At 35.6% G+C, this 14,594-nt stretch overlaps 1 protein-coding gene across 1 annotated transcript; it reads left to right on the forward strand.

The window, feature by feature from the left end:
• Positions 1-3,391: 3,391 nt before the first annotated feature.
• LOC149248152 (dihydroflavonol 4-reductase-like) lies at positions 3,392-6,999 on the forward strand. The gene is made up of 6 exons (XM_089458358.1): positions 3,392-3,758; positions 4,135-4,304; positions 4,488-4,691; positions 5,794-5,953; positions 6,266-6,458; positions 6,580-6,999. The coding sequence occupies exons 1-6, from the start codon at positions 3,422-3,424 to the stop codon at positions 6,737-6,739; spliced, it is 1,224 nt and encodes a 407-aa protein (XP_089314484.1). The 5' UTR covers positions 3,392-3,421; the 3' UTR covers positions 6,740-6,999.
• The last annotated feature ends 7,595 nt before the right edge of the window (positions 7,000-14,594 follow it).

Consider the following 14,594-nt stretch of genomic DNA (forward strand, 5'->3'; position numbering starts at 1 on the left):
ACTCTGTAAATTACTTTGAAATAACTCCTGTGACATACTATTTTATAAAGTTAATCTTCTTTCCCGATCTTCTGCCCTGAATCTAGTTATGTGCTCTTATTCAAATGATTTGTGATTATAAGTTAATCTCCTCGACTGATTTTGTGCCTTCAATCTAGTTATTTTCTTTTATTCCAGTGATTTGTGCTTATTTTTTACCTACCTAAATGGAGACTGAGAGTCTTATTTGCTCTTATTCTAGTGATTTATGCTTATTTTGTACCTACCTAAACTGAGAGCGAGAGTCTTTGAACATTTGCTTTGATAAAAAAAAAAAAAAAAAAAGAAGAATTACTATGAGCCTTTCAGATTAAACTTAAACATGGCCCCTGCCACAGAGCTTCTATTTGTGTTTTCCAAGCCTAGGCTTTGGAATGTTTATAGTAGTTTTGATCAAGTAACTACTACAACGTTCTTATTTCACTCCTTTTCATATTCATGGTGAGAGAGAACTAACATCTTTATTATGATGTTTGTCATTTGATTAGCAGCAAGATTGGTACCTATCGGTTAAGGATATGACATGGTAGAACTTCCAGGTCAAGGTGAAAATATGGATGTGTATTAAGCATAGAATAACATCTGATCCCTCAGATTTCCCAGCTTAAAAAAAAATCTTTATTGAACAATGTTAGGATAGTATTGTGGTAGTTCTTTTACTGCACACACCCAAACCTATATCGTTGTACCATTGCACATTGTGAGACTACTTATACTTTAAGGGAAGCCACTTAGAAGCAATTTTGCCAGACTCCAACTGTCCATTATTAAAAATTCTAAAAACTGTATCTGTTGTACCTTTTCTTGATTAGGTTATGTCCATCGGCAAGGCTTTTTAAACCTCATGAGTAGGAAAACTGAATGAACCGTCGGTGCTTTCAAATTAAATATTTGTAATCATGTGGCAGTCATAATTTCACTCTCTTCAACAATTATAAAATATATATTCTATCTGAAAGTGCTCGCATCGTCGTGATAATACTGTTTCGTAGATTTCATTTAAAGATTATTATGTTTCCTTTAGATTTATGATATTCTTATCCTTTAATTTAATATTTAGTTTAGAACTAGTATTTGGATTTAGTTCAAAAAGAATTTTTGTCTATTTTATTAATGTTTAATTTTTAATTTAATTTGTTATATATATCTATATATATATCATTTCTTTATATAAATATTATTGATTGAAATTAAATATATTATTTTTATATATAATATTATTATTTTTATTTTAATAATAATTAAAATATAATTATAATAATGTTAGGTTTTTTATTCATTTAATGTTTATTCTTTATTTATAACCATTTTAATTTTGATTATAAATACCATTTCAATTTTAAAATATTGCATTTATATTTATTTTTATTGGTAATTTTAATTTTAGTTTAGGTAAATGTAATTTGAATTGAAAAACTTAATTAAAATTTCATTTTATTAAATTTTATAATTTAATTATATTTAAATTAAGAAAAATTAGTTGTAGCCATTGTAAATTTGGGTTTCAAGGTTTGTGAAGGTGCTTGGCTATGCAGTCATGGTGCCTTGTTGGGGTGTCGGTCTCATAAGAGGAGAAAGGAAGATGTGGCCTGTCTTTGAGCACGGGTTGTATACTACCTCTTGGTGTACCCTTGGGACCCTGGAACCTAGACAATCAAGGTTCATCTTCAAAGGTTTCTACAACACTGGTGGCCATTGTTGGCTCCTCCCTCATCCAAGCAGGTTTCTCTGGACTCTCTCAAGTGTGTGAATGGCATTTCAATTTCAGTAATTTGGCTTCATGGTTTTGACATTACTCCTTTGTGTGTAGGAAGTTGCACTCTCCTCTCCCCTAATTGGGGTTGAGCTTGCAGCCAGTGATATGCCTTGAATTTTCCTGTGAAGGCTTCTCTGCCTTGTGCTCTGGTCTGGGCGGTCTTAGATTCGTTTTCCTCTTTGGATTATGGTGGCAATTTGGACGTTTGTATGGTAGTAGGGCAGTGGCCTTATGGTTTTGGGTTTGGCTACATCTTTTGCAAGTGGGATACAACGTCCTTCGCGACTTCCTCATGTTGTTTTCTATCATCTATTGTTCATTTTAACATCCTCGCCAACGGGACCATCCTTGCCAAGGGAAGGGTCAGCTAGCTTACGATGGTCTTCCCCAACATGGGCACTCTTCATCTTCTGCCAATTCGGCTAGTCGAGAAACCGAGGACGTTGAGGCTATTTCTCCAGCCAATTACGTAGGCAACCTTGTAGCCTCGGCCTCATTCGGGACTATAGCAGAACAATTGTGCCACCTTCAGCTTGATATCGATATCCTCAGGGACCACAAGTATGAGGACCGCAATGAGATTGTGGTGTACCTGACAAATATTTAGTATAGTTAGAGTGAAATCCTTCAGCAACTGGACAACCTCTGACATAATCAACGATGTACCAGTGACCATCTTCGCAGCTTGGAAGCTCAAGTGGAGCACATCAACTTCCACATTCATTACCGTGTTAGGTATTTTGCAGCTCCTCCTCTAATGCTTTCCGATCCCCCTCCCTAGCATGTTGTTGCCAACTCAAGCTTCTTTTTGTCTCTATGTTAGTAGGCTAAGGCCGTAGCACTTATCAGAAATAATGTATGTAATTTGTCCTCATTGGTATGCTCCAGTCCCCAATCTCACAACGTCTGTCCCAAGAGAGTGGGGACTCTTAAGATTTTTTTTATAAGCTATGTTATTTTGAAATTTTAATGAAGGCACTTTTGAACGACCAAAAAAAAAAAAAAAGTTTTTGTTACTTAAAATATATTTTTGGATGCATAAATGGATTCAACACCATATCAAACTTGAGGCAATCAAATTGTACACATTAAACAACTTAAAATCAAGTTTTTATAAACCTTTGCCTTTTTTTGTTAAAATCAATTAAAAAAATTGTGATAAAAAAAAAAACCATTTTACCCCTAAACTATACCTTCTAAAGGTAAATATTTATTGATTTACCATCCTATCTTTTAAGTAAAAAAATAAAATATCCAACGATAAAATAATTAATCATTATTATAATACCCTATAATAAAATAATTAATCATTACATATTAATTATTGTTAACATTCACTTACTACAATGTCAACTTACCCTCCTACCTAAACAATTAAAAGCACCAAAAATTTCACATGTAATTTGACTTCGAAAAGCCACCTAATAGTTTGTCAAAATGCCATGAATAATTTGAGGGATTGCTGCCTTCAAACAATCAGGATGTTGTGAACCTCCCAGGAATTTCATCTTCCTCTCCATGGGCAGTCGGGCCCGAAATATTCATGGGGGAGAAACATGGAAGTAGGACATATCGGAATAGAATGTTAGGTAGCTCGTGGGAGCCACGCCATATCACAGCCATCCAATGACACCGTTTTACCTACTCTTCCACTACAATATCCGCTCTGACACAATGACAAGTCGCTGGAGAAGCAAGAAAAATCGCCAAGATCCTCTTTGGCTTTGCGGGGCCAAGAAATTATCATCCAAGCGATTTGTTAATTTAGCTCGCCAGTTGATTACGGCTCCTGCAATGGCTTTTGCCAAAGAGAAACCCCAAGTGCCAGAAGAACTGCTAAATCATGAGGTGCATCAAGGAAGTGCAGTATGCGTCACAGGAGCTGCTGGCTTCATAGGGTCATGGCTCGTCATGCGTTTGCTTGAGCGAGGATATAGTGTTAGAGCAACTGTGCGAGACACAGGTAGGTTTATAATATTGGTTCATTGTATACAGATCTCAGACTGAACATTTTGATGACAATGACTTGTGTCCAGACAAGAAAGCTTAATGACTTGGTTCCACACAAGAACGTTTAAGTGGATTGTGAATTTCTGGAATATATTGTAATGTTATGGACACGGGCTAGGTCAAATGTCAGTTGGATCAGGGAATATTCAAGAATCCACAAATGCCCCATAAATAATTGTAATTAAAATAACGGTGTTCATGAGTTTCTATTTATTTGACCTAGCCTATGTCCGTCAGATCCCCATAATATTCAGGGAACCCACAATCTATTTATGGATGCCTGAGTAACAGTTTTAATTACAGTAAGAGTGTTCATAAATTTCTATTAGGTAATCCTGTGAAGACGAAGCATCTGTCGGATCTGCCCGGGGCGAATGAGAGATTGACGCTCTGGAAAGCGGATTTGGATGATGAAGGAAGCTTTGATGCAGCCATTGATGGGTGTGAGGGCGTTTTCCATGTTGCCACTCCCATGGATTTCGAGTCTGACGACCCCGAGGTCTGACTTTCTTTCCTCTATGCTTCAGATGGACCGAGTTGTTTTTCACTAGTCGAGATCCTTTATAATCATATGGTATTTCCTTTCCAGAGTGTTTGGCCCTTGTTTCTCTTTTACAATATTTTTGGTTGGTAACTGCAATTAGCAGGGCATGTGGGTATTAAGTTGTTCTCCATTATACAGAACGAGATCATTAAGCCAACAGTCAATGGGGTTTTGAATGTTTTGAGATCGTGTGCAAAAGCCAAATCTGTGAAGCGAGTTGTTTTCACGTCGTCTGCTGGGGCTGTGCATTTTACGGACGATTTTCAAACACCAGGCAAAGTCTTTGATGAATCATGCTGGACCAACGTGGAGCTTTGCAAAAAAGTTAAAATGACTGGATGGGTAGGATCATGACTCCTTGCATTTACTTTACTAAACATAATATACATTTCACTATTACTCACTACTTAACATAACATTGTTTGGACTAGCTCCAATTTATAGATTTTCGAAATATTTTCAAAAATCTACCATCTAAATAAAATAACTAACTAGAGTGGTAAATGAGATTAGTATATCACTATTACTTTCATTATGGTTTTAATTGAAAATGACAAAGGCAATGCATCTCATAAGATTAACTCAGTTACTTGGATAAGAAAAACAAATAAAGAGTTTAATGATTTATTTGAATTAAAGAAAATAAAGTGTGTATTTAAATATGGTTGATTTGTTGTAAAGAATGGTTGTTTTTGTCATTATTTTGGGAGATATAGATATATTTTGTTCAACCGAGAGGTTTATTTTACAGCCTAGTATGAGGGAATGTGTAAGTTTGTCTGTCCATTTGTACCTCTTTAAAATAAAAATAAAAATGAAAAATTATACTCTAAATAGAAAAATAATATTAGCTATAATTTAAAAAAAAAAAGATAATTAGAAGTGAAAAATGTGTGAATCAAATGTTTAAATATTATACTTTTTAAAAATATTTCAACAAGAGATTTAAATAAACTATTTGAAAATCTATGTTAATTAGTTTATCTAGATATCAACTTCATAGATATCTATATATATTAAAAAAAATAAGTTTTTATAGTTAAATTTTTTATTTAGAAACTATAGAGTCTATTTAACATTCAAAATACAATTTAAACAATAGAAAATAACCCATCATATTTTATAATCTAAAAAAATTTACATTAAAAAATTTGATCACTAAACTCATGTTAAATCCGTACTTAAATAAATAAATATATTTATAATATTTGATTACTAAACTCATGTTAAATCCGTACTTCAATAAATAAATATATCTATAATAGGTTAAAATCAACTTTTAACTCATGTTAAATCAGTACTTAAATAAATATATATTTATAATAGGTTAAAATCAACTTTTAACTTTGTACGACAAATAAAGCATCTATATACTTATTCCGTTCCAATCTTTGTAAAACTATGATACTACAATGATGTTTGATTTTTATTTTGTGTGAATCAGATGTACTTTATGTCCAAGACATTAGCAGAGAGATCTGCTCGGGATTTCGCAGAGGAGAACAAGATTGATCTCATTACTGTTATTCCCACATTGGTCGTTGGGCCATTTATCATGCAGACTATGCCTCCTAGCATGATCACTGCCTTGGCATTGTTAACAAGTATGTTTAGAATCTGGTGGTTGAATTTAACTTTGTAAATTTTGGAAATATTCTGAAATAAATTTGGTGAAGTTTTTTAACTTTTTTTACTTCAAAATTTGGTGAAATAACTTTGGTAAATTTGGTTAGATGGGGTTCTAATTTTTTTGACTTTGTTTGACTTTATTCTTTTCTATAGGATTCTTAAAATCTAAAATTCCCTTTAATTTTTAACAATCTCAATGAAAGAAAATAACATTATTTAGGAATATTTACTACATCATGAATTTTGACCATATGTTTTGTGGGTGTGTTTATATATATAAACTGCAGGGAATGAGCCTCATTATATGATACTTAGGCAAGTCAACTTGGTTCACTTGGATGATGTCTGTATGTCGCTTATTTTCGTGTATGAACAACCTGAAGCAAGAGGCAGATACATCTGTTCCACATGTGATGTCACCATCGTTCAACTAGCCAAAATGCTGGCTGAGAAATATCCAGAATACAATATACCCACCAAGTGAGTTCATTAATCAAACTTGCCTGCAGATCCTCACATATATCCACTATAGATAAGTATAGTTTGCTGCTTGCAATTATTATGTATGGATAGTTTTTATTTCGTCTGTCAATATATGCAGGTTCAAGGATGCGGATGCATCTCTGCAGGCTGTGCCATTTTCATCAAAGAAGCTCCTTGACTTGGGCTTCAGGTTCAAGTACACAAAGGAAGAGATGTTTGATGGGGCCATTCAGTGCTGTCGTGAGAAAGGCTTGCTGCCAGAAAAATCATCATTTTGATAAAACTTATTTTCCTTCACCGCTGATGCAGTATATAGTTCTATGATGTATGGGTTCATAAGGAATACTAGTTGTGGAAAAATAGATAGTAGGAATCAGTTTTTACTACAAGTGTGATTCAGTTCACATCATGTAGAAATCAAGAGAAACCAGCGGACAGATATTGTCAATGTTTTATGACAAAATTGCATCTATCACTAGTATCTCACTAGTATCGGTAATATGAAATTCAGCTCCACCTGTATTTCTGATTCTAGTCATTTGAATATCTTCAAACTCTGCTCATGTTTGGTAGTGTTAATATAGTTTGGTGGTGTTATAAATATTAATAGTGATGTAAATATTTTTTTAATAGTCTACATTTTTATTGTTTTAATAATATACATTTTCTGAGAAAGTAAGCAAATTATATAAATTAATACCATAGAAAATTAAATACACATTTAAACAAGAACAACCTAAATTATCTACGGTTTCGTAGTACCTGGAAAATATTTCATTCCCACTGAAACTCTGCAATCAAACACACTCGGAGAGATAATTAATATGCCCCTTATCAATATCATTTATATAATATAACGTTTATGTTCATGTTTTAGTCGCATTTAATAACAAGATGGGCGGCATGGTATCTAGTCCTTGCTGGGTCGTTGAGTGGGTTGGTCAGTTACAGATAAGGTTAATTCCAAGGCCAAGAAAGAAACATGTAACTGAAATATGAGCTGAGCAATGAGATGAGTATTTTGTTAGTAATGTTGCAGCAATGGTTTGATTAGAATGATACATTTGCACATAATATAATGATGAGACTTATATGGTAAAACTGAACTGTGAAATGGTTATTCTGTCAATAGCAAAGACAAAGGTAGCTGAGGTAGATCACCTAATTAAAGATTGACTAGATCCTGCACTATTGAAACCTCTTCCGACATATCTTGATCCTGCACTATTAAAGTTTCTAGCACTTTCTTAACCATTGGTTCCTTGTGTCTTTGTAGGACACAAACACACGAGACCAAATCCTTCCTTCTTCTCCTAGTCTCAGTTCAAGTTATTACCTTGATATGTCGGAAGAGGTTTCAATAGTGGATTTACCTTGGTAACCATGCGAACGAACAGAAGACGAGTGCATCCAGGTACGATGACCATTACAACAACCCACTCTCGATGAAGGACAACAATTAGTTCCAAGAAAACCGAACCAAAGGATGGACAGTAATTAGAGGCAACAAAACCGAACCAGAAGCCACTATCGATGAAGGACAACAATAGTGGCAACAAAACCGAACCAGAAGCCACTATCGATGAAGGACAACAATAGTGGCAACAAAACCGAACCAGAAGTGATGTTGTCAGCAATTGGTCAACAAAATGGCAACATTCGGTTGGTACGAGTTGGTAGCAGTTTCACAGATACCCAAGAAAATCTCTCGGTGGTATGTATAAGTTTTTAGTAAATTAAAACTGGTAGTGTTGTATCAATACTAATAAGCCTATATGGAATTAGAGAATACACTAGCTTACTATCAATCTCATAGAAGAAGTGAGAGATGCTGTAACTTTTGAACACTGATAGCTTGGTCAAGCTTGAATGCCATTGGATCTATCCAAAGAACTTCATTAAAGAAAGAAATAGCTTCTGCATAATGCCCCTACCAATATCAATTTGTTAAGTTATAAAACAAACCTTAGATGCACCTTTCACTTCCAGCTTGTCTTGAGAAGAAGACATCATTAACAGAGGCATGAACTATAATGCTTCAGTATAAACACACCATACTAAATTTCTCACCTGTTATTCGTAGATTATTGCTAAATTATTGTGCGGGGCGAACAAGCCTGTTGTTACAACTATGGTTTCCTTACAAAAATTGGTAGTTGCATTGATCATATTCGTGCATTAAGTTGGCATCAAGAGAATTACCAGAATTATATGCATCCATAAAAATTGAATACTGACATAATAACAAGTAGCTCCCCATTATATGGCCTTTTATAAGGTATAAAAACACAAACAAGTAAAGAAATGACAATGACAACATTTATGGAAAAGCTTACCATTCCATGTAAATGTTTCCAAGATTAGTGAGAGATTATGGATGATTTGCTTGAAGATGAAGACAAGACTGCAATTACAAGCCAGACATAAAATCAAAACCATAAATGGGCAATCCAATACAACATAATCCCTAGAAATTAAAGCAACCAATGTACCATATGAAAAACCACATCTTGAAACATCTTAGGAAGAATATGAAACATGCTTATACAACATTCAAGAAACCAAATGCGATTCACAACCTGGTAACAAGCAATTGCTTCATATAATGTAATGTGGCACATAATCATGTCTCCAACTCCAATTAGTTTTTGGACATGTCCCCTATTAATAATCAATTTACATTTTCCCTTGTTCATAGTACACGCTTACTAAATTCGTTGCGCACAATCATGGCGTATGCACCAAATCCATGTCCCGAAAGTCTACCTAACCACTAAGCCATGATGTCTTGAGCCACAATTGTGCCAGAATTTTCATACTAAAGTAATCGATAACTGTTGCCAGCAACTGGGCTTGCTTGTGTAAATAATCATCACAATTAATTGTTGTCCATTAAAATTCATGTTGAAGATTCAACAAAACAGAAGCTCCCCCAAATCTTTGCACATTTCTATGCAAGATTGAGACTTTTACCAGAAGAATATGTTGTTCTTGTATGAACAATGGGCTTGAAGAGTACTTACAACCTACACGAGCTAGGTAAGTACAGGCACGCTACTCCTAATATTCCCTTGGAGTCAACGAATGTAATACATGCGTCTTGATCTAGATACTACCTCCAAATTAACACATGTAATACACGCACCATGCTCCACATGTAATAAATTTTTCACGCTTCGTGTTAAAAAAAATTTAATCAACAATTTCATATAGTTTAATTTAATTAAACAATAAATAAATTTATGTGCCCATCTCCTCTAGTTGTCTTGTCCACTTGTGTCCATCTACATGCATCGACAAGGGGAGCATGGTTAATATTATAATGAAAATAAATTATTGGAACAATTTAGTTAACAATACTCTTGTTATAAAGTATTATTCATCGGAAGAAAACCTCTTACACTACATGGAATTAGAACCTGCACCTAAGGCTAACCAAGGCTAACGAGGAGCACAGGGTTTTTGTGTCCTTTCACTACTCAATTTATTCTAACACATGTGAAACAGAATGATCAAGGAATAAATATGATTTAGGTTGATGCTCAGGAGACTTAAAAGGAGTGGGCTCCTGAGAAGCAATTTGAGATAAATCAGGTTGAGTTGAAGAATTCGGGAAAGAATGTCAAAGGCTCAAAGCTGTTGGGGGTTTTTCTGTTAAAATCCCAAAAACAAAATAAACTGAACACAGAGACAATGCTCTGTTTTTCTAGACAATGCTCTGTTTTTCTCCACGATCTTAGCACAGAGAAGCTTTAATTGATTTCTGAGAACAACACCCATAAAAAGCTTGGTATTCATTAAAATAAAATTCCTGATACAAAATTCATCCTCTTTTACTTAGAAGGATTCACCAAAACATTTGAAAAAAATTACTTTGTCTCCTTTAAAAAAAATTACACAGCTATGTGTAAATTTTTGTTTACATTTACTGCTGTAAAATAAAAACTTACAAATCCATTCTTCACATTACATAAAACTGCTATGCATTTCAATGCATGAGCTCCACAAAAATTACCACGTTGTGCGTTCCCATTCACACTGCTGTGTGAAAAACCTATACTCCATTTGCAAGCTGCTCCAGTTTCGTTTTCTTTGCACTGCTGTGCGTTTTCACCTTTGCATTACATAAAAATGGTCAACACCACAAAAAACATATATTATACAATGCATATACAATACATTGAAAAACACCACACGTAAATGCGTTTTACTATGCCCATACCTCCGAAGGAATAAAAAACATTAAAATTAAAAACTTTTACCAATACTCTACGAACACATTTAAGTTGCCTTTATGTTTTACTAGCGGTCAACACAAAACTTTACGCAATGTCAAAATTCATTTGCTGCAGGTCTGATGTTGTCTGTCAACCGTTGATCTGCCCTCAAGAAATCGAATGGTTGAGGTGAATATCGGAAGGCCTTTATTTGCTGAACGTTATGTCCCGATGGAAAGGCTGTTTTGGAGAAGGTACAATGGACGCGCGTCAAGTTTTCATTGCATCGGACGCGTTTGTACGAAAACCACTTGCTGACCAAAAGCGGTCCGATAAGGTAGCGGTTTTCGGGAATGGTTTTATGGTCGTCGTTTTAATGCTGCTGCACGGCAGGTTGAAATTAATATTTCAACACTCCCCTTTAATTTCAACTGCTGGGCATTCAGTCATACCCAAACACTTCCTCAAAAATTCAAAGCTTTTCTGATCCAATGGCTTTGTCAGAATGTCTACTACCTATTCCTAAGTCCTGCAATGTTCTAAAACAATTTCTCCATTGTTCACCAATTCCCTGATGTAGTGAAACCTTGTGTTGATGTGTTTCGTTCTCTTATGAAACACTGAATTCTTTGATAATGCAATAGCTGAGCTATTGTCACAAAAAATCACTGTTGCTTTTGCCTGCTCTTGGCCTAAGCTCCTTAACATTCTTCTCATCCAAACTTCTTGACATGCTGCTGCTGTAGCTACCACATATTCAGCCTCTGCGGTAGACAACGCCACGATAAGTTGTTTCTTAGAAGCCCATGAAATGGCTCCTGAACCCATGTGAAAGATATAACCGGATGTGCTTTTTTGATCATCTACACTTCCAACCCAATCACTATCAGTGTATCCAACTAAATCTGAACATTTTGAGACAGTATATAAAATTCCAAACCTTTTAGTACCTTTAACATACCTTAGAATTTTTTTTGCTGCCTGCCAATGTGCTTCTTTCGGCCTCTCCATGAATCTGGAAATTAAACTAACAGCAAACATTATGTGAGGTCTAGTTGCAGTCAAATACATAAGGCTGCCAACTATGCTCTTATACAAGCTAGGATCAAAATCCTTGCTGCTGTCCTCTTTGCTGAGTTTTAATCCCATTACTGTGGGAGTGATTGCTGCCTTGCACTCTTGCATATTAAATCTGCCCAACACTTCATTTACATATTTAGCTTGTGAGATGAAAATTCCATTTTCATTTTGATCTACTTCTATTCCTAAGAAGTATCTCAGCAAGCCCATGTCAGTCATTTCAAATTCTTCCTTCATGACTGATTTGAAATTTTCAATGAGGTAGTTATCATTACCTTTAAAAATCACATCATCAACATACAACACTACAATTAAAATTTTACCATCTTTTTCTTTGATGTAGAGGGTGGGTTCTCCCTCACACTTTTCAAATTCATTTTCCAGTAGATAGGAATCTATCCTACTGTACCATGCTCTTGGCACTTGCTTTGGCCCATAAAGAGCTTTCTTCAATCTGCACACTTTGTGCTCTTGGCCTTTCTTCTCATAGCCTGGAGGTTGTTCAATGTAAACCTCCTCCTTTAACAATCCATTTAGGAAGGCTGACTTCACATCCATTTGGTAAAATTTCCATTTGTTTTGTGCTGCTATGGACAGCGCTGCTCTCACGGTTTCCATTCTTGCAACCGGTGCGAAAGTTCTCTCATAGTCTCTCCCATATTGCTGCTTGTATCCTTTGACAACCAGCCTTGCCCTGTGTCTTTCAATTTTGCCTTCAGCATTGCTCTTGGTCTTGTAGACCCATTTAACTCTAATGACCTCTTTATCTTTTGGTAGCTCAACCAAGTCCCATGTCTTGTTTCTTTCTATGGCATTCATCTCCTCATCCATAACTTCTATCCATTTCTTATCTTTAATTGCATCTTCGAAATGAATAGGGTCATCAACATGACAATATAAGGCAAACAAAGAATTCATACCTTCATCATAAATGTCACTTAAATTTCTGAATTTCTTACCTCTTTCATTCGGTGTGCAAGTGCTTGAAGATGCACTTAAATTTCCTCCTTGTGGTGTGCTTGGGGAAGCACTCTCATTTCTCCTCAAGGGTGTCTCTTGTTGTCCTTGTGTTGGCGCTGCTGTTTGGGGATGTATTTCAGCCATCTCCTCCTCATCATCATCATGAGACAAAAAGTTTTTAACATTCATTGTTTTCTCTATGCTTCCATCCCAAGCTTCCTCCCCAATGAACTGAACATCTCTGCTCACAAAAAACTTCTTGCTGGATGGGATATACAACCTGTAAGCTTTGGATTCCTCACTGTATCCAATGAAAATACATTTCTCCTCTTTGCTGTCCAACTTCCTCCTTCGCTGATCTGGAATGTGTGCATAGGCCACACATCCAAAAACTTTCATGTGGGTGACTCCTTGCTTTCTCCCACTCCATGCTTCTTCCGGCACTTTGTTCATCACAGCTTTTGTAGGACACCGATTCAAAATATATACTGCACAGTGTACAACTTCAGCCCAATAATCATTTGGCAAATGCTTTGCCTTTAGCATACTCCTCGCCATATCCATGATGGTCCTATTCTTCCTTTCAAAAACTCCATTTTGCTGCGGGGTGTACCTAGTTGTAAATTGCTTATGTATTCCATTTTCTCTACAAAACTGTAGGAATTCCTTGGAGATATACTCACCTCCTCTGTCAGTTCTCAAAACTTTGATATACAGCCCGCTTTGATTTTCTACTAGTGCCTTGAAATTTTGAAATTTCTCAAACACTTCACTTTTATTTTTAAGGAAATATACACAAGTTTTTCTAGTAAAATCATCAATGAATGTTAGAAAATATTGGCTGCCTGCTAATGATGGATTTTGCATTGGTTTACATAAGTCTGAGTGGACAATCTCTAAGGGTGCTTTTGCCCTTATGCTTTTCCCTGATGGAAAACTTTATCTGTGTTGTTTCCCCAAGATGCAACCTTCACAAAGGCTGTCCGGTTTCTCTATCAATGGTAATCCTCTTACCATCCCTTTTCTACTCAACAAGTTAAGACCTCCAAAGTTGAGATGTCCAAATCTCAAGTGCCACAACCAAATTTCATCCTTTGGTACGCTTTGGAAAGCCTCTTGGGTCACTGCTGCAATTTCTTCTTTGTTTTTCAAATCTGCCCTTATTCTGAGAGGGAACATCCTGTTCCTTGTCATCTTCACTTCAGCAATGCATCGTTTGCTGGGTGCTCTATCCATGATGGTGCATACATCATTCAAAAAGAAAACATTGTAACCCTTTTGAGCAAGCTGTCCAATACTAAAGAGGTTACATCTCATTCCAGGAACATAATAGACATCTGCTATGGTTTTCCTTTCACCTTTCTTTGTAAATATTTTAACTTCTCATTTTCCCATAACAGAAATTTTGCTATCAGTTCCTAGTGTGACTTGTGATTTCACATTCTGATCTAAATTGGAAAACAATGCTATGTTTCCTGTCATATGGTTGCTACAACCGGAATCTAGAAACCATATATCTTCACTGTTTGTTTCAGCCATGTTACAAGCTAAAAACACATTATCTTGTCTAATATTTTCTCTAGTGATATTTGCATTAGATCTATTACTCATAGCATGCTGCTTCTTTTTACATTCACTGGCATACTGCCCATATTTTCTACAATAATAACATTGGACATTGGATTTTTCATACCTTTGTCCTTGAGCATGATGTTGTCCACTTTGTTGACTGCTGCCTTGGCCTTGGTTCTGATTTGGATTGCTGCCTCTTCCTTGAGCATTTGCTGGACTGTTCCTTCCACCTCTATTTTGGCTTCTGCCTCTTCCTCTCTTGCTTCCTCTGCCTTGACCTCTTCCTCTTCCAAAGGACATCTGG

Source organism: Pinus tabuliformis, chromosome 7 (genome assembly GCF_031772625.1).
Source record: "Pinus tabuliformis cultivar Carrire ecotype Pingquan chromosome 7, CPIR1, whole genome shotgun sequence".
Taxonomy (NCBI): Eukaryota; Viridiplantae; Streptophyta; class Pinopsida; order Pinales; family Pinaceae; genus Pinus; species Pinus tabuliformis.

Coding starts and splice junctions, on each gene's coding strand:
- LOC149248152 (XM_089458358.1), top strand. CDS start 3,422: ATGACACCGTTTTACCTACTCTTCCACTACAATATCCGCTCTGACACA. Junction 4,692..5,793: donor AAGTTAAAATGACTGGATGG/GTAGGATCATGA, acceptor TGTGTGAATCAG/ATGTACTTTATGTCCAAGAC. Junction 5,954..6,265: donor TGCCTTGGCATTGTTAACAA/GTATGTTTAGAA, acceptor TATAAACTGCAG/GGAATGAGCCTCATTATATG.